The 19602-nt window shown below is 50.4% G+C and overlaps 1 protein-coding gene and 2 pseudogenes across 1 annotated transcript; 2 read left to right on the forward strand and 1 right to left on the reverse strand.

Annotated features, from left to right (window-relative positions):
• The first annotated feature begins 1713 nt into the window (after nucleotides 1–1713).
• LOC101586337 lies at nucleotides 1714–3614 on the forward strand (annotated as a pseudogene).
• Nucleotides 2695–4046, forward strand: LOC101588841 (annotated as a pseudogene).
• Nucleotides 4047–13130: 9084 nt separating this feature from the next.
• On the reverse strand, nucleotides 13131–19375 carry LOC101585942 (cytochrome P450 1A2). Its single transcript, XM_004628731.2, has 7 exons — nucleotides 19268–19375; nucleotides 17624–18460; nucleotides 16980–17100; nucleotides 16557–16646; nucleotides 16066–16189; nucleotides 15035–15121; nucleotides 13131–13476 (listed from the first exon to the last, which is right to left on the reverse strand). Exons 2-7 carry the CDS (start codon nucleotides 18449–18451, stop codon nucleotides 13182–13184), a joined length of 1545 nt encoding a protein of 514 aa, XP_004628788.1. The 5' UTR covers nucleotides 18452–18460; nucleotides 19268–19375; the 3' UTR covers nucleotides 13131–13181.
• Between the last annotated feature and the right edge of the window lie 227 nt (nucleotides 19376–19602).

Below are 19602 nucleotides of genomic sequence, written 5' to 3' on the forward strand. Positions count from 1 at the left end.
TTTCTACTGCAGGCCAAGGTTTCTGGCCAAGGAATGATAGAGACAGGTAAGGTGGGGGCATTCTCTGGCTCTAAAGCTCCCGCAGAATCTCTGCATAAAGGACTTGAGACCTGAAGCCGTAAAGCAGACGCTTTTTCTATTGCCTATTTGGGGTGGTATCGCAAGGCTTGTAGCTGTGGGAAGCATGAGTTTCTCAGAGTGGCCACAAGGGGGCAAAGCAGACTGTAGTTTCACGACTTTCTCCTTTCACAGGGAGAAGGGCAGTCAGTGCCAGTAGGGGGAATCCTACCCTGAGACTAGAGCTGGGCCCCCAAAGAGGGAGTGCAATTGGGTCGCTGAGAGCTGGGGATGAGGGAAGGGTTTAATGCTGTGTCGTCCAGGCTGGCTTTGAACTCCTGAAGCTCCTCCTGCCTCAGCATCCTGAGTGCTGGGACTGCAGATGTTTGTCACTGTGCCCAGGTAAATTATTACACAGCAAGGAACAGGAGAACACGGAGGATTTGGGGCAGACAATGGGCATGCCATCCATACCACCCACCGCAGCACAAGGATGCTTGTGTGTGCCTGGATATGTGCTCTTTTTTTTTTTTTTTTTTTTTTTTTGGCGGAACCGGGGATTGAACTCAGATCCTTGCATTTGCCAGTCAAGCGCTTATCCTACTGAGCCATCTCCCTAGCCCTGTGGATATGTGCTCTTGAAGCAGCATTTTAAGAGAAGCACAAACAAGCGCCTGGCTAGGTCAGTTGCTAGAGCATGGGATTCTTAAAAGCATGCTTCAAGGGCTGAGGGAAGGTGGAACAAAGGACAGGAGGGTCCTAAAGGGGAGGAGGTCCCTCTGCATGTCCGAGGTGACCCCATTGTGTAAGCAGTACAGCCATCAGGAGTCACAGTGACGCCTGTGTACACGTGCCCACTTCTCATTTGTCCCCTTGATAGGTCCCTGAGATGAGTACAAAGCCAGGGGAGTGGCCACCTTCCTCCAGCCTGCTCACTGTGAGCTTGCAAAGTCCCTAGAGGGATCACAGAGACATTGCTGGGTCCACAGAGCCCAGACTGCGAGGTTCCAGCTCTGGCTTCTCTGCCTTCCCGGGAAGCTGCTTCCTTCCCCAGACTCCATCTCACCCCCTCCAGAGTGGGCTGTTTCACAGGCAAAACTCTGCCCTCCCTTTAAGAGGTGCTGATTCACCCCCTGGCATCCCACTCCTGGCTCAATGCCTTTGCTTCTATTGGTCCCACTGCTTTAGAACACTTTTCTTTGCTGCTTTTTATTTTATTTTATTTTTTTCTTTGCTGCTTTTTAAATTCCACTTCTGAGAAGGCTTTTGTGTGCATGTGGTGTGACCAGCCCTTTTATTTTATTTTATTTTATTTATTTATTTAGTGTGTGTGTGGCCAGCTCAGCCCACCAGGGGGCGGGGCTGGCTGACATGTGGTGCTGGGGGATTGAACCTCGGTCCCTGTGCTTTGCTTGGCTTAGCTTGTTCTAAGTAGGTACTTTAGACCACTGAGCCATCTCACCAGCCCCCGACCAGCCCTTTTAAAGTCAGCTCTGGTGGTAGCGGGTGTGCGATGTGCGGGCTGTTGGGCTCCCAGTGGTTCTCTTTCCCTTTCTCGATGGGTGAAGGAGGCCGAAGCAGTGCTGGGCGCACACCCCTCCCTTCCTCCACAAGCTCCCAGCCCTCTCGTGCCACGTAGCCTCCCTGACACAAGACTGTCCCGGCCCGGATATGGCTCGTGGGCAGCAGAAGATTCAGTCTCAGCAGAAAAATGCCAAAAAGCAGGCTGGACAAAAGAAGAAACAAAGGCATGAGCAAAAGGCTGCTGCCAAAGCTGCCTTCATATACACCTGCACTGTCTGCAGGACACAAGTGCCAGGCCCTGAGACCTTCAAGCAGCACTTTGACAGCAAGCATCTTAAGACCCCACTTCCTCCAGAACTGACTGATGTGCAGGCATGAAATTGTCTACAGGTGAACTCACAGCACCTTCGACTCTTCTTCTGTTCTCAGACCTTGGGTAACAAGCCTGCAGCTGCTTTTTTAACAAACTGTTGATCAGCAAAACTAAAGGGGCTGTGGAAACACCCATTTTTATGTTGTTCCCTTTTGGGCTTCACGCAAAGACAATTCTGTGTAAATGTACAGTTGACTCTGATTTGGAAATCTGAAAATCAGTCTATCCTTGTTATAAAATTTTTTTACAATTATAATTACATTGATGTTCATATCATGTAAAAAAACTCATTTAGTAAAGTAGTACTTTGATTTTACAATGTCAAAAAAAAAAAAAAAAAAAAAAGTCATCTCTGTCTTGCCCTTGCAGCCTGGCTTCTTCCCAGAACTCATTACGATGTGTATCTAGTTGTGCCTTTCTTTTTTTCTTTCTTTCTTTCTTAAAATGTAATTGGTACAGGGTCTCACTATCTAGCTTGGACAAGTAGTGATCCTTTTGTTTTCAGCCTGCCCAGTGCTGGGATTACAGACGTGCCCCACTACGCCCAGACTCAGGGGCCGGCTCTGCGTTTGGGGCTGGGGCCTACATGGCATGTGGTGCCCAGGATCGAACCTCAGTCCCTACACTTGCCTAAGCAAGCACTTAGTCCCCTGAGCTGTCTTGCTGGTCCTATCCTTGTGCATTTCTTTAGCCTCTCTCATTGCACAGGGCCATAAGCTTCATGCAAGCAGAAAACAATCATGCTTATCTGGCTCATGGCCTTATCCAAACCTGCCAGTGAGGAGCATAGCTACTCAATAAATATAAATGACTATTGGCTTTTGTGTTTGTTTGAGACAGGGCCTCTCTGTATATCCCAATCTGGCCTTGAACTCTGTATCACCTGTCTCAGGCTCCTGAGTGCTGGGATGACAGGCATGTGTCACTGCACCCGGATTAGGAATTACATGGTACAGTCTTAAAAGTTCGGAAAGGAGGGAGTCTGCCAAGCTTTCACCCTTAGGCATCTGTTGCTTTGCCCCTCATCTGGGCATCTCTGCATATACCTTTTTTTTTTCTGGTACCAGGGATTGAACTCAGGCCCTTGGGCTTGCCAGGCAAGTGCTTCTTCTATTGAGCTATCTCAGGTTTTTAGATAGCTATCTCAGCTATCTCCGGTTTTTTAGCAGTGTGGTAAAGAGATAGGAAAGATAAAAGAGGCCTTTATTGCCTCTAAGGACATGGAGAGAATCAAGAGAGATGGGGGAATCCTCTGACCTGACACAAAGAAAGCTGAGACTTTTATGGACGTAAGCTGGGGTAGAGTTTGAGGGGCAGTTTCAGTTACATGTAAGGAGCTGATTTGGGCTCCCTTGTGTGCGCGATAAAGGTATCCAGGACTGGGGTGGTGAAGAAGAAAGAAGTGGTAACTGGGAAGATAAGCTGCTGTTTTGGGGATTCAGCCATGTTAGATGACCACCATAACAATTCAGCAATTCATACTAGGGCCAGAGCCTATCAATTTTCCCTCTTGCCAGAATGGGTGGAATACCCTGTCAGCTGAAATAACAAATAAGGGGCTCACTTTGCAGCCTCGGCCTCGGACCGTACACCCATCACGATATTGATGCCCAAGAAGAATCAGATCGCCATTTATGAGCTCCTTTCTAAGGAGGGGGTGATGGTGGCCAAGAAAGACGTTCACGTGCCCAAGCACCCGGAGCTGGCAGATGAGAATGTGCCCAACCTTCACATCATGAGAGCCATGCAGCCTCTCAAGTCCCGAGGTTACATGAAGCAACAGTTTGCCTGGAGACTTCTACGGGTACCTTACCTTACCCAGCATCTCTGTGACCATCTCCACCTGCCCCCCGACATTGTGCCTGCTACTCTGTGCCACAGCTGGCCTGAGACTGGCAGACCCCAGCCCAAAGGTGTGGAGGGCAAGCCGCCCATGGGACACAGGTGTGGGGAGGCCGATAGGCACGCCTACAGACACAGCACGGTGCCTGCTGGTGCCGACAAGAAGGCCGTGGCTGGGGCTGGTTCAGCCGCCAAATCCCCGGTTAGAGGCAGATTTGGTCGTGGACATGGTCAGCCACTGCAGTAAAGTTGAAGGACTTTATTTTCTATTGAATAAATGTGTAGCCACAAAACAAAACCAAACTCTCCCCTCCAAAAAAAATAATAATAAGGGACTCCACGAAGAGAGACGCGTGTTTTTGAGGGGCTGCTTTGCTGTGTACTGCCAGGTAAACAATAAATAACAGGCGTCTGCCACGGCTGAGGAAGGGCAGGGTTTAAAGACAGAAGAGGAGGAGGAGGAGGAGGAGGAGGATTGCGTAAACTGTTTTGATCCAACAATCCTTGCCTAGAGGATTAATAAGAAAAGTGTTCCATAACAGGGGACAATAACAAGGGTCAATAACAAGGGCCATGCCAGCAACCCAGGGAACAAACAAGGATTAAGCAGATGTCTTTACAGAGTGTTTTGCTTGGGAGGCAGGCTGAGGATTGAGCCCAGGAACTATGGAGGCAGTCAGGCAAGTCCGTAACTGCTGAGCTACACCCCCAGCTTCTTTGATTTTTTGTTCTATTTTATTTATTTCTATGTAGCTTGAACTCACTTTGTACCCCAGGCTGGCCTTGAATCCTCCTGTCCCAGTCTCCCGAGTACTGGGATTACACATGTGTGCTACCACACCTGGCGATTTGTTTATTTATTTATTTTTGTATTTTAGGGAAGGTTCTACAGGGTGTTCGGAGTCTCACTACTAGATCAGACTCGTAGTGATCTTCCTGTTTACAGCCTCCCAAGAGCTGGGATTACAGGCACACGTCACCACCCCCAATCTCAATTGCCTTCTCAGAGTGCTCTGGGGGCGGGGTCAGCATGGCAGGCCCAGGGATCAAACCCCCAGCAACTGTGCCTCCTTCAGGCGCTTTAATCCGCTGAGCTATGTGGCCAGTCCTGATTGATTGATTGATTGATTGATATTTATTTATTTTGGCAGAACCGGGGATTGAACTCAGGCCCTTGGGCTTGCCAGGGAAGCGCTTATTGTACTGAGCCATCTCCTCGGCCCCCTTGATTTATTTATTTTTGAGGTGAGGTCTCACTGTGTCACTCAGGCTGGTCTCCAAGGTGCCCCTCTGCTTGACTCTAGGCCGCCCTTTATTTTTATTCATTTATTTTTATTTTTATTTTTATTTTTGGCAGAACCAGGGATTGAACTCAGGCCCTGCACTTGCCAGGCAAGCGCTTATTCTACTGAGCCATCTCCCTGGCCCCTAGGCCACCCTTTATATTTTTAAAATGCATTTATGTTTTCCTCCTCCCCTCACAAAATTCTCTATTTTTGGTTGGACTTTTTTATAGGAATTCTTCAAATTAAAGGAATTAACCTTTTATTTGCATATCATTCAGGGTCCCATTAATTTGAGGAAGGTTTAACAGTTTAACACAAGGATTATTTTCAAAGGCTCGGCATGAAGTAGAAGCAATCTTTTTTCTTTCTTTCTTTCTTTTTTTTTTTTGGTGGAACTGAGGACTGAACTCAGGCCCTTGCGCTTGCCAGGGAAGTGCTTATTCCACTGAGCCATCTCCCTGGCCAGAAGCAATCTTTTCTTCCACAGCTTTTGGGGTCACGTCAAGCCTAGAAAGGTTTATATTTGCACTTTCAGACTACATTTAAACATCAATTTCTTTTTTAAATTATTTATTTTTATTTATTACATTTATTTATTGTGTGTGTGTGTGGCCAGCTCAGCCCACCAGGGGGCGCGGCTGGCTGGCATGTGGTGCTGGGGGATTGAACCGCGGTCCCTGTGCTTTGCCAAGCTTGTTTCAAGTAGGTGCTTTAGACCACTGAGCCATCTCTCCAGCCCCTAAACATCAATTTCATCAGCTCTTGTATTTTTGTTTTCTTCTGGCCCTCTATGGTTTTATTTATTTTTATTTATTTTTTGCTCCTTGAATGCCTTCAGGGCACTTTTGCATGGCTGGAGTGTTGTGGGGATCGAACTACAGCAAGCTGAGGCTGCCAGCATTGTGGAAGCAGCCTCTCTATGGTTTTATTGCCAACATTTAAATCTTTAATCCATTGAGTAATATATCTTTATTACTGCCCTGATTTGAGATTTGGTGATTTTATTTGTTTATTTGTTCATCTTCTTGAGACAGGGTCTCGCTGTGCAGTCCAGGCTGGCCTGAGCTCACTTTGCAACCCAAGTGGTCTTGAACTTTCAGTGATCCTCCTGCCTCAGCCTCCTGACAAGCTAGCTAGCACAAGAGGTGCAGCCCGTTACACCAGGCTGTAATGTTATTGCTTAAATAGAACCGGTGTGAAGGAATGAATGAATGGGTGCTGCCGCTGGGAGTGTGCATGCATGCCCCCCCCCCAGCTATGTTATACCTCCTTGCCACCCTGGGGCCCTGCCACACCCCTAGCAGATTCTAGATCTAAGATGCAGGTGGGTGGATTCTGTAGGGTGTGCCCTGGGGTCCCCAGCCAAAAGGCCCAGCAGGGCCAGGGTGTGCCCATGCCACGCTGGCCCTGGTGTCTGCAGGGCTCCAGGAGGAGGACTCATCTCTGCACGCACTCAAGGGGCAAGCGTGGCCAGGTGTGTGTGTGAGAGCGCCAGCTGTGCATTCGGGAGTGGCCAGGTGCACACAGTCTGCCAGGTGGGTGGGTGAGTGCTTGCAGGCCTGCCTGCCTCTCTGGCCCCCGGCACCCTCCTGCCGTGAGAACCAGGAATCTGTCCAGATTCCACCTTCCTCCAGAGCAGAGGTGGATGTGGGGAGGCTACTGGTAGGTTGGGGAGCAGGTGTTTTACTCCTCCTGCTCCCAGCCATTGTCACGCTGAGGGCTGGGGATATGAACCTGGTGGTGCCACCTCCATGGATGGGGAGCCAAGACCCTGCCTGGAGCTTCCGGAGTCACGGTGGGGGTGGGATGCAGGCCAGAGTCCCCACTGTGCCCCAGGCTAGGCTCTGTCCAGTCCCCCAGCACTGGCTTCCAGGGGAACACTGATGCCCAGAGCCTCGGTCAGCAGTGGTCTGGTAGGGCCCTGAGCTGTCGGGTTGCGGCACGGACCCTGCTCTGTCCCACAGCTCCTGTGTGGTGGGGGCGGCACAGGAGCCAGGGTGTAGGCAAAGCTGTGGGTGCAGCTCTACCAATGGAAGCCTGCCCTGAGGGTTGGGAGGAGAGGACCCCACCCAGCTGTGTGCTCCGAGGCCCTGATCTCGTCTCCAAGAGCAGCACAGACAGGTCGGCCTCTCCACGCATGGCCTTCCCCATCTCATCCTGCTTAGGCTCTGGGGCCCTGGCCAGCTCAACCCAGCTGATTCTTGGGGCCAGCACTTGGCCAGGGCACACATGGGGTAAGGTGGGGGTAAGTGAGAATGGGCTCTGGAGTTTTGGGGGCCCCAGCCCAGCTGCAGAGAGCTCAGGACACTCAGATGGGACATTCCCTCTGGGTGGTGGCAACAGGGAGCACCAAGGACAACACAAGGACTTAGGCGTCCCAGGACAGGGTGGTGGTGGCCCCACCAGGAGGTTAGCTTCCTTCCTGAGCTCCTTCTCACGCGAGGCCAGCCGGAAGGGGCTGGGGCCCATTGTTCCCTGGCACGCTAGCACCCCCAGTCTGCCTGGATGTGGGAGGAACAGAAGGAAGTGGGCGGAGCCGGCCTGGAGAGATCCAGTGCGAAGTGCGGTCTGTGGGCACTGCAGGCAGGCACATGTGTGCCCTACTGCCCAAGACTTTGCAGACCACACCGGTCTGGGAAGCCCTGCCCTGCACACCTGGGGCACATGCTTGTGTGCGTGCGTATGTGTGTGTACTGTGTATGCGGTACACTCGCCTGGCACCTGGCTCCTCCATGTTCTTCCAGCAGCCCTCAGGGTGGGATTATCACCCAGCTCAGGGTGAGGACATCTGGACTGGGAAAGCTGCAGCTGGCCCACGGTCAGTGGATTTGGACCCAGACAAGGCCAGCTCGGGCTGCATCACCTGTCCCTTCCCCAAGCCCTGTGAGGGTTGGGGCTTACCTGAGTTAAGGCAGAATGGAGTGGCAAGTGTGGTGGTGAAGGGGGATGGCCTGGGGAAGCCATCAAATGTCACTACTTTGTCATTCTAAAATCAGAGAAGTCATCCCAGCAGTAGGGAGGCTGAGGCAGGACAATCACTATAGGTTCAAGGCCAGTCTGCAATACATATTGAGACCTTGTCGGGGAGATGGCTCAGTAGAATAAGTGTGAGGACAGCCTGAAAGAATGTGTGTGTCCAGGAAAGGTTAGTCAGGGCCAGGGTCATCTGTCCCTGGCCTGCTGCTGGGACAAAGTAAAAGCAGAGGGGCAAAGTCTCAGAGTCCTGCCGTTCTGAGCTGTGAGAGGGGCCTTGGCCAGCTGGTTAAAGATTGGCCAGGGGTGCGTGAGAAGCTCACTGGTCTGCAGAGGGTCAATCAAGTGGAGTGGTATCCGCTGGATAACCTGAGGGACACCCCAGCCTATGTTTGAACTTCCCCAGGGAGCTGGACCATGCTGGGTCTTGGGCTGACACACATGGCAGTGTCATTTATTTCATTTCATTTCTTTTTCATTTTAAAGCAAGGTCTTGCTGTGTTGCTCAAGCTGGCCTTGAACTCACAGCAACCCTCCTGCCTCAGCTTACCGAGCACTGGGGCAGTACTGGGGCTGTAGACGTGTGACCCGCCAGGTTCAACAACATGTATTTTCTATGTGCCACAGGAGTGCATAGGGGAGTCTCTCCACTCAGGAGCTCTCTGGAACAGGCCTCATGTCACTGTCACAATGGAGTTCTCAGGGCCAGGCCATGTCTGGGGCCGGGGATGACTGAGTGACAGGCTCTTTTCCCCTCCTGGATGGCAGTCCCTGGCAGGAGCATTTCTTCTGGAGACAGGGGCTCCCAGGCAGGACTGAGTCCTCCTCTGCTGTGGAGAGGACCCCAGTGCTGGGCTCACCTTATTCCCCCTCTGATGGGGTCCCCAGGACAGGGCTGTGCCCTGCTGCACTGGGGACTGGGCTGGCACTCTCCCAGCTGCCAGCTTTGCCTTTGCCTGGGGCTTGAGGACACTGATGGCCAGATCCTGAGGGACACTTCCTCCCCTGGCACCCAGCACAGACTTTACTCCTGACTTCACTTCTGGGATACATTCTTTTCTTCATAGCCACAACAGCTGAGATTACTTCCAGAATGGTGCGTAGTAATACCACCAGAAGAACTCTCTCTCTCTCTGTCTTTTTGAGATAGGGGGTCTGTCTCACTATGGAGTTCCGGCTGGCCTTGAGCTTCTTTTATAGCCCAGGCTGGCCTCAAACTCACAGTGATCCTCCTGCCTCAGCCTACCAAGTGCTGGATTACTGGCATTCATCACCATGCCTGGCTCTTTTTTAAAGTTACGTTTATTATTTTTTAATTTTAATTTTTGGTACTGGGAATCGAACTCACAACTTCACACTTGCCAGGCAGGTGCTGTGCCACTGAGTTATATCTCTGGCCCCAGAACTCTTTTTTTTAAAAAAAGAAACCATATATATATATATGTATGTTTTTAAATTTTTTCTCAGACAGAGTCTCATTGTGTAGTGCAGGCTGGCCTTGAGTTTACTATGTAGCCTGGGCCACTCTTGAACTCATGGCAATCCTCCTGCCTCAGCTTCCTAAATGCTGGGATTACAGGTGTGCGTCACCACGCCCAGGTAGGATCTCTCTCTCTCTCTCTCTCTCTCTCTCTCTCTCTCTCTCTCTCTCTCTCTCCCTCTCTCTTTGGAACTGGGGATTGAACTCAGACCCATGAACTTGCCAGGGAAGTACTTATTCTACTGAGCCATCTCCCCGGCCCCTAGGAACTCTCTTTTTTAAAAAAATGTTTTGGGAATTTAACCCAGGTCCTTTGCACTGAGCTAAATCTCTGGCCCTTCTTTATTTCAACAGGTTTTGCTAGGGCTCAAACTTGTCACCCTCCCGTCTCAGTCTTCCAGCCTGCTAGGCATGTGCCACCCCCCCCAGCTTGTTCTATGAGTTGTGACAAATGCGTGACCAATGGTGTCCCCATTATGGCACCAGGGTATAGTTGCACAACCCTAAACACCTCTCTGCCTTTCCTAGCCATCTGTCTGTTACCTTGAACTCCCAATCTTTCTTTTCTTGTTTCTTTTTCCCCTCTTTCTAGTGCTGGGGAATGAACCCGCGGCCCAGTCGTGTAGGCAAGCACAGCTCGTATCACCGAGCAACACCCCTAGTCCTCCCTGGCCTTTTTCTGTTTCTGTTGTTTTGCCTTGTCTAGAGTATCAGAGTAGAAATCACATGGCATGTCACATTTCGCTTAGCAATATACATCTAAAGTTCATCTCTTTAAAACACACACACACACACACACACACACACACACACACTTTATTGTGAGCTGGGCATGGTGGTGCATACCTGTGATCCCAGAACTCAGGAGGCTGAGGCAGAAGGATCAGTATGAGTTCAAGGGCAGTCTGCACTAAATATCGAGACCCTGTCCCTAAAAACAAGCAGACAAACAAACAAAAAATCATGTTAACCATGTGTGGTGGTGCATGCCTGTGATCCTAGCACTCAGGAAGCTGAGGCAGGAGGATCATGGTTAGTTTGAGGCCAACCTGGGCTGCAAAGTGAGCTCAAGACCAGGTTGGACTACTAGATTTTGCCTCAAAAACATACAAAACAAAACAAAAGAACCACAAAGGACTGTGACAAAATAGACATAAAACAACATTGGAACCATTTGAAGCTCACAGTTCTGGGGCTAAGTACATTTGTAATGTTACACAACCCTTTCTACTATCCATTCTCAGAACTCGGCATTCTGGTCAGAAACTGCACATTCATTAAACAATGCTCCCACCCTGCTCACCACCTCTTGGCTCCTGGCAGCCTCTCTTCTTTCTCTCTCCATTCCTCAAACCTCATGTAAGTGAAATCAGACCACACGTGTATTATTGGTTTTGCTACTGGCATTGCTTCACTTAGTAAGAGTACTTTGCAGTGTTTCTCCCTGAGGTAGCCTCTACTAGAACTCCCCTCCTTCCTGTGGTGGAACAATATTCTCAGTGTATATTTACCACATTTTAAAACAGCCAATAGCCGGGGAGATGGCTCAGTGGAATAAGCGCTTCCCTGGCAAGCGCAAGGGCCTGAGTTCGATCCCTGGTTCCAAAAAAAAAAAAAAAAAAAAAAAAAAAAAAACCAAAAAACCAGTCAGTAATCTAGGTGTGGTGATGTGTGCCTGTAATTACAGTACCCAGGAGGCTGAGGCAGGAGGTTTTCCATGAGTCTAAGGCCAGCCTGAGCTATACAGCGAGTTCAAGGCCAGCCTGAACTGCATACCAAGATCCTGTCTCAAAACCAAAACTAGAGTAACTTAACAATAACCAAAACAAATAAAAATAAAACATCTGCTCCTCTGGTGGTGGGCAGGAAGGCGTGTCTACCTGCAGCCTTGTGCGTAGGGTGCCTGCCGATACTTAAGAACGCAGCTGTTGAGTGTCTGTTTTAATCCTTTCAGATTCAGGCCTAGGAACAGTGTGCCAGGGCCCATGGTGGTCCTTGCTTCAGCTTCTTGAGGAGCCACCAGGTCTCTGTACACAGTGACTTTTCACATCCCCACTGGCAGGGGCACAGTCCTCCACCCACTCACACCTGGTGTTTTCCCACCTTGTGAAACACATAGCTGTCCTAGAGGCAGGGAGTGTGGTTCTGACTTGCACTTCCCTTGTGCTGACATTGGACATCTTTTCTAGTACTTATTGACCATTTGTGTAACTTTAAAAACATATTTAAAAAATACTTATTTGATACAGTGTCTCACTATACAGTTCAGACTTGTAGTGATCCTCCTGTTTCAGCCTCCCCAGCAATGGTATTATAAGCATGCACTACTATGCCCGGTTTTGGGGCCAGACAGTGCACCTGGGGCTCCCATGTTGGCACAGCATATGGTACTGGGGATTGAACTTGGGACCTTGTGCTTGCCAGGCAGGTGCTTAGACCGCCGAGCCATCTCCCCAACTTTTTTTTTTTTTAAATAAACCATACATGGACATTTTTGCATTGAGTTTTTTTTTCTTCTTGTTGAGTTGTGAATGTTCATTATACATTCTGGGTATTTTGTTTGCTTCTGTTTTTGAGACAGGGTCTTACTATGTAGTCCAAAGTGGCCTCAAATTTATGGTGACATTCCTGTCTCAGCCTCCTGGGTGCTGGGATTATTACCACGCCTGGCCTTCTGGGTATTCATCTATTGTCAGATAGATGTTTTGCAAATCCTTTCTCCACCCCGTGACCTGTACTTTCCATCTCTGAGGAGACCTGAACCATTTGCAGGTAACAAAGTGCTTCAGGAGCCTACTCTTTTTTTTTTTTTTTATAAATTCTTTTTTAAAAAAAATTTATTTATTTATGTGTGTGTGTGTGTGTGTGTGTGTGTGGCCAGCTCAGCCCACCAGGGGGCGGGGCTGGCTGGCATGTGGTGCTGGGGGATTGAACCGCGGTCCCTGTGCTTTGCTAAGCTTGTTCTAAGTAGGTGCTTTAGACTACTGAGCCATCTCACCAGTCCCAGCCTACTGACTCTTGGTTGTGGATGGGCACACGAAAGGCTGGTGAGAAGTCGCACATTCTGTCCTCTGGGATAGGGCAGGAAGCATCTTTAGTTGTCCGTCTGGATTTGATTTCCAAGGCTAAGTACTTGGACACTCTCTGTCCCCTCCAAGTGCTCAGACTTAGAACACACGGGCACAGAGGGAAGAGGGACATCAGATGAAGCCATCCATGCCAGCGAGGAGTCAGACCCAGGAAAAACCAGGGCTCCTTGAGGTGGGGATGGACCCTAGAAAGATTATGCAGGTTCTTTCCTTACTATTCTAATTTGAGAAAGGACAGGCGCAGACTGCAGATTGCGCGGTTCCATTTATATGCAAAGTACAGAGCAGACAGATCCCAGGAGACAGAAAACAAAATTGCGTGACTACACTAAAGGAGAGTAGTATGTAGCTCAGTAAAGCTTTCTTTGATTTTTTTTTTTTTTTTTTTTTTTTGAAACAGGATCTCGCTATGTAATTCAGGCCAGCCGTGAACTCAGCCTCCTCAGTAATAAGATTACTGCCACCCCTAGCTAAAATTTCTTTACAAAGAAAAAGAGATAATAAGATCCAGGCCCTGAGAGTGCCCATCCCTGCCTTGGCTGTGAGGGTGGGGAGCTTTATTTGGAGGAGCGCAGCCGTGCCTGGAAGTGGGGGCAGCGGGGTGGCTTCATGGTCAGCCCGTAGGTAGGGGTCATGTCCACCTTCATGCCGGGTGGCACACTGAATTCCAGCTGCTGCAACAGGATGGCCAGGAACAGGAAGACCTCCCATCTGCCCAGCGTCTCTCCAATGCACCGGCGCTTGCCCAGGCCGAACAGCAGCATCTTGTCGCTCAAGGTCTTGTTGATGGCAGTGTTGTTGGCCACCAGGAATCGCTCAGGGCGGAACTCGAAGGGTTCCTCCCACTGCTTCCTGAAGAGAGCAGAGGACCTGGTAGGTTGGGGGGGCCAGGAGGCCCAGGGAGGCTCCAGATTGGCTTGTCACAAACACAGGCGTCAAACAGAGTGAGAGCAAGGAAGGCTTACTTAGTGGACAGAAACCAAACGGGAAGCTTGGTGCCTTTCTTTTTCTGTCTGTCTGTCTGTCTGTCTGTCTGTCTGTCTGTCTGTCTGTCTGTCTGTCTTTCTGGGTCTCGCTATATATTTTAGGCTGACTTTGAACTCACTATATAGCCCATGCTGGCCTTGAACTCACACAAAGCAAAGATCAGCATTGAAGATAATGGTTTCTAATAGTAACTTGTTTTGTTGAAGAAATAATGCTTTATTCAAAGGAAACAGCCAGATGTGGTGGTACAGGGCTGTAATTCTAGTATTCAGGAGCTAGCCTGGGTTACAATGTGAGTTCAAGGCCAGCCAGGACTACATAGGGAGACTTTGTCTCAAAAAGCCAAGAAAGAAAAGAAAAGACACTGTGGCACTCCAGTAATCCCAGCAGCTCAGGAAGACATTGTGGGAATTTCAAGTTCAAGACCAGCTTAGACAATTTAGTGAGACTATTTCAAAATAAAATGAAGAAATCTGGGGATGCAGCTCAGTCTAAGACCCTGATTCCAACTTAGCACCACAAAAAGAAAGAAAAGAAAGAAAGAAAGAAAGAAAGAAAGAAAGAAAGAAAGAAAGAAAGAAAGAAGAAAGTTAATAGAAGGAAAGTAAAGCCAGGTAACAGGATCACCAAGAATTCAAGGCCAGCTTAGGCTACAAAGAAAAAGCCTGTCTCAAGAAAACCAATAATAATGATGATGATGATAGAAAAGAAAACATGTTCATTGTTGTCCTACTCAAAATATATTGGTAGCAGAGGGACTCACAGAAGGCCTTGATTTATGCTTTTTTTTTTTTTCCAGTATTGGAGATTGAACTCAGGACCTTGTGCATGCAAGTCAGAAGCTCATGCCTCTGAGCTGTTGCCTCAGCCCCTGATTTATGCTTAGTGTTTGAAATTATTCTTATTCTTATTCTTTAGAGTTTCACTATATAGTTCACACTGGCCTTAAAATCAATATGTGTCCTAGGCTGGCCTTAAGCTCACAGTAATCCTCCAGCCTCAGTCTCCTGAGTTCTGGGATCATAGGTGTGCTCCATCACACCTGGCTTTGAAATGATTATTGATAGCACAAATATGGGTAGCACGCTCATACTTAGAAGAGTGCCAGGGTGAATGGTACATTGTCACTCTCTTGCTGTAGACTATGGTGGGGTTTCCAAAGAGTGATCTCTGGGCCACTCCGGTCAGAACCCTAGAATACCCTCTTACCCACCAAAGTAGAAGTTGGGGTGGGGAAAACTCTGTAGCAGACTTCCTCGTCATTTCTTATGGGCACCAAAGAACTCACTGTTAGAAATTTTGTCCCTCAGCATAAGCTCTCCAGCAGTCAAAGGTCTACCCCTTGTATATACAGTTCCGGGAAACAAACAGCCCCCTGAACTGACTACAGAACCTGTAGCTGCCCCCGGGCCAGCGTACTCACGGGTCATGGTTGACCTGCCACTGGTTGATGAATATGCAGCGCTCCTTGGGGATGTAGAAGCCATTCAGTGTGGTGGCCTTGGTTGTGCTGAGGAGGGAAGAAGGGGCTCTTATGCTGGGACATCTTTCTCTTCCCCCTACCCCAACATCTGTCCCCCACCGTCTCCATGTCCTTCCATGGGAGGGAGTGTTAGGACTAGGGAGGAGAAGAGATTATCCTGCCTCTTCCTCCACTTCATCACTTCTCTTTGTGTTCAATTGCGTGCATGACACCAAGAAATAAACAGTGCGGGCAGGCCCTGGAGTTTCAAGGTTTTCTACTTTTTTGAAGGAGAGTAAGGTAGGTTCTCACTGTGTGATGTAGGTTGGCTTTGAACTCACTTATGTAACCCAGGATGGTCTCAGACTCACAGTGATCCTCTTGCCTAGCTTCCAGAGTTCTGGATTATAGGTGTGTTATACCACACCCAGCCTTTTTCCCTTTTTTTTCTTTTCTTTTGTACCAGGAATCAACTCAAGAATCTTGTGCTTGTTAGGCAGGTGTTCGTGCTGCTGAACTATAGCTCCAGCCCCGACTTCTTAAAGTAGGATTTTGTTAAATTGCCCAGGCTGGGCTGAACCTTGTGATCCTCCTGTCTCAGCTTCCTAGAGTGCTGGGATTGCAGGTATGTGCCATCATGGCTGCTTTGTTTCAAGCCTCTTGCTCCAGGAATAACTGGACCAACATGAAGGAGGAAGCAGACATCAGCCTTGGGTCAGGGTTGACCCTGCATAAGGGCAGGGGATGTGGGTAGAAATCTGTCTGGGCAGCAGTTCCAGCATGAGCTGGATTGGAGGGTTGGTGGGGCAGCCCAGCTACAGCAGAAGGCATGTGTGACTGCTGAGGTCACAAGGGTGACCTTCTCTTGGGATGGATCATGAATGGCCAGAACAGGGGCTCCACAGGAAGCTGGTGTCATGGCTGGGGAGGAGACCCCATGAAGGGGCCAGCAGAGGCACGGGGAAGGTGAGGAAGGCATATGGTGGGCTCACCTGTGCGGGATGGTGAAGGGCACGAAGGAGGAGTGTCGGAAGACCTCTAGGATAAAGGCTTCCATATAGGGCAGCTGAGGTCGGTCTGCCAGTTGGGGCCGCCGGTGCCGGCCAATCACGGTATCTGCAGAAATGGGGCCAGGCAGAGGTCAGGGGCTGCGCTGACTACCACACAGCATCTGTGTCCCTCGTCGTACCATTTGCCACCATGTGGGACTACCATCTCCTTATATGTTTGAGACTCTACAAACCTACCCAACACTTTCTGGGAGTGGGGCTTGCACATAGTAGGGACATAATAGGTATCTTTATTTTTAGATAGGGTCTTGCTCTATGTAGCCCTGGCTGGCCTGGAACTTGTGGCAATCCTCCTGCCTCAGCTTCCAAGTGCTGACGTGCACCACCATGCCTGGCTCTAACTGATATTTTAGGTTGAGCAAAGGACCTGAGATGCAAGGTATCTCCTGTGAATAGGGCAGGGCACCACGTACCCAGCTCCTTCTGGATCTTCTTCTGTATCTCCGGCTTGGTCACAAGGTACGTGAGGCTCCAGGTGAGGGCGGTGGTGACCGTGTCAAAGCCTGGGCAGCCCCAAGTGAGGGGTTGGAGAAGACAGGAGCAAGGAAACCATTATTCCCCAGCCCCTACCAGAAGTGGAATGGGCATTGTCTTTCTTGAGGGCAGGGGTTGAATCTCCTGGGCATTGGCTTGAGCTATGCATCAGAGGACTTGTTATCATTCAGACAGGGAAACTGAGGTCTAGGAAAGCAGTGGGTACTCTATTGAGTCTCCTCTGGGAGTGGATAGGACTGCTTGGGCTCCCATCCCTGATCGCAGGTGGGGTCTCTGTCCCAGAGCAGAAGGCCTATACTTGGCAGGCATGTGACTGGGTGTGGACTGGCTCTGGCTCCTACCTGCTCCAAAGATGTCATTGACCAGGTTGACAATCTTCTTCTGGGGGATGCAGTTGCCATTCACCTGGGGGCTCTCCTCACTGTGCTTGAGCAGGGCGCTTGTAATGTCCTGGACCCTGTTCTGAGGGGATACAGGCTTGGAGACAGTTCTACAATAGAGGCTGGACCCAGCCTCAGCCTCCTAGGTGAGTCCCTGTGGGCTAGACAGGGTGCATGGCAGGAACGAGGCCACCCTGGATGTACTTCAGGTGTTATGACCAATGCCCCTTTGATTCTTCTTCTCGATGACCCTATGGGTCTAGGTCAAAGGAGGAAGGGGCTGGTGTAAACATGGGGAAGTGAAGTGACACAGAACTGGGGATTAGCAGCTTTTGGGGTTCAGGTTCCTGCAGAACAAAAGCCTTCTCACTCCTAATAATGGCCTCTCGCATTGCAGGGCCCCATCAGCATGCCTTTCACAGGCTTCTCTTCCCAGGGCTTTGAAGGGCCCCAAAAGGGTGGCTGTAAAGATAAGGAAACAGAGGCCCAGAGTGGAGAGGGATGACCCCTGGTCACACACTGCTCCTAACTGTCCCCAAGCCCCCTCTCAGGCTTTTGCAGCACCCCCACTCCATGGTCACCTGGGACAGAAGCATCCCACATACCTTGTCGAAGTCCTGGTAGTGCTCCTGGACTGTCTTCTGCAGGAACTGCAGGAACCGCTCGTTGAAGCTCTTGAACCGTTGCAGTGCAGGGTTGGGCAGGTAGCGGAGGATAGGGAAGAAGTCCACAGGGTTGGCAGCGGAGGCGGACTCCACAAAGTCATTGCTGGTTGTCAAAATACTGAACATCTCGCTGGTCTGTGGGAAGTTCTTCCCAAAGCACATGGCACCAATGACATTGGCCACCGAGCTAACCATCTGGCTGAAGGGATCAAAGCCCCCAGACCCCGCCATGACATCCAGTAGCTTGGTCACAAGACGTTCGGCCTCCCTGCTTGCATGCTCCTCTAAGTAGCAGGAGGACACAGAAGCTGGGTCTGAGGCCAAAGAGAAACTCTTCAGGGCGTCCAGTGCCAGGCGCCTGCGGGCAGCCCACACGGGGCCCGAATCTGGGTTGAATGCCATGCTCTGGCCTTCAGTGATCAGGGTGAAGCTGTAGAGGTCAGGCCGGCCCTTGAAGTCATCGCCCTGGCGCACCAAGGCCTGGCGGATGATGTCCAGGCTGCTCAGCACCACCACAGGAGTGGAACCTATGCGAATCTGGAGCACATCCCCATAGCGTGCACTCAGCCTGGCCAGTGTCAGGTGTGGATTCTTGCCCAGGGTCAGCACATGCCCAATCAGAGGCCACCCCCAGGGCCCTGGGGGGCTCTTCAGGCCTTTGGGGACCCGAGAGCTAGAGGCTCTGACCACCCAGAGTACCAAGCAGAAGATGGTGGCAGCCAGGAGCAGCTCCGTGGAAGAGAAGGGAAGAACTTGGGACAATGGCATTGTCACTGACTGCAAAGGAAAAGGAAGGAGGGGACAGGTTGAGGATGGAGATGGCACTGTCTGTTCTTTCAGTCAGTCAGGTAGTTGCCTGTTCTGTAAGCATGGATGGGTTGGCTTGCAGCTGGATGCCAGAAGTCTAAGATACATCATCCTAGTCCTGCTCCCCAGGGTGCCCTTAGCACACTGCAGAGCCCGAGGCTGGAAAGGAGCCCAGGATCTCCAGCTCAAGTGTTTGAATTCCCATCCCTGCCTCTCCCCCATTTCTAATTCTGGAGCTGTAGTGGAGGTAGGGACTCCTCCAACACAGGGACACCAAGGACAGTCCCCCCCATCCTGGGCACCCCTGGCACAGGGTATGTGCTGTGTATTAGGTCAAAGCTCCTGACCAAAGTGGGCTTCCTGTCAATTCCCTCTCCATATGCAGGCAACTGGAAGCCCTCCCCTGCCCCAGCATAGAGGAGGCCACAGTCCCAGGAACCACGTAGATGGCCCATCCGTATAGCACACTTCATCAGCAGCAAGAAAAGCAGCAGCTCCTTCAAGGACAGCTCCTGACCCTCCCAGTCTTGGAGGCTGAGGTTGCTCCAGCCAGGCCAGGGCTAGCCTACCTCCCCATCTCTCTGTCCACTAAGAATCCTTAGAGATCACCCAGTTTAAGCCACTCACTTAAAAATGGGGAAATAGGCCAGAGCTGATCAGTAGGGCCCAGGACTCAGGCTTCCTATCTCTACCCATGGTTCCCATTCCACCATCTCTGTCAGTCCCCAGAATCCATGGTGAGGGGCCCAGGACTGGAAAACAGGCCCAGGAAAGTACCTGTGGATGCAGGTCTGGAAATTAACAGGGCTGTGGGGACCCATCTGGGGTTCTTGCTGCAGACGAGGCACCTTTTATGAACCCCACTCCCATCCAATCAGCCCAGCTGGCTGGTTACCTGATATCACAATCGGATCACTGAACAAAGTCAGAAGGATTGATCCTTGGCTCTAGGCCATGGCCATGCAGGTCCACCTCCTCTCAGAGCTCAGGGACAACTCTCTGGGGACAGCCCAGATGAATGTTCAGTTCTTTTCAGGGTCCAGGTTAAGGAGTTTCTTTCTCTCAAGAACAGGCAAGAGAGTGTGTGAAAATTAAGTCTTGGACGGCTCCCC

Source organism: Octodon degus, unplaced genomic scaffold, assembly GCF_000260255.1.
Source record: "Octodon degus isolate 3935 unplaced genomic scaffold, OctDeg1.0 scaffold00026, whole genome shotgun sequence".
NCBI classification, from domain to species: domain Eukaryota; kingdom Metazoa; phylum Chordata; class Mammalia; order Rodentia; family Octodontidae; genus Octodon; species Octodon degus.

Excerpts from the sequence above, each read along its gene's own strand:
- LOC101585942 (XM_004628731.2), bottom strand. The coding sequence starts at position 18,451 with ATGCCATTGTCCCAAGTTCTTCCCTTCTCTTCCACGGAGCTGCTCCTG. Across the intron at positions 16,190-16,556 it reads GAAGATCCAGAAGGAGCTGG|ATACCGTGATTGGCCGGCAC; the intron begins GTACGTGGTGCC and ends CCATTTCTGCAG. Across the intron at positions 15,122-16,065 it reads CCCTTCACCATCCCGCACAG|CACAACCAAGGCCACCACAC; the intron begins GTGAGCCCACCA and ends TTCCCTCCTCAG.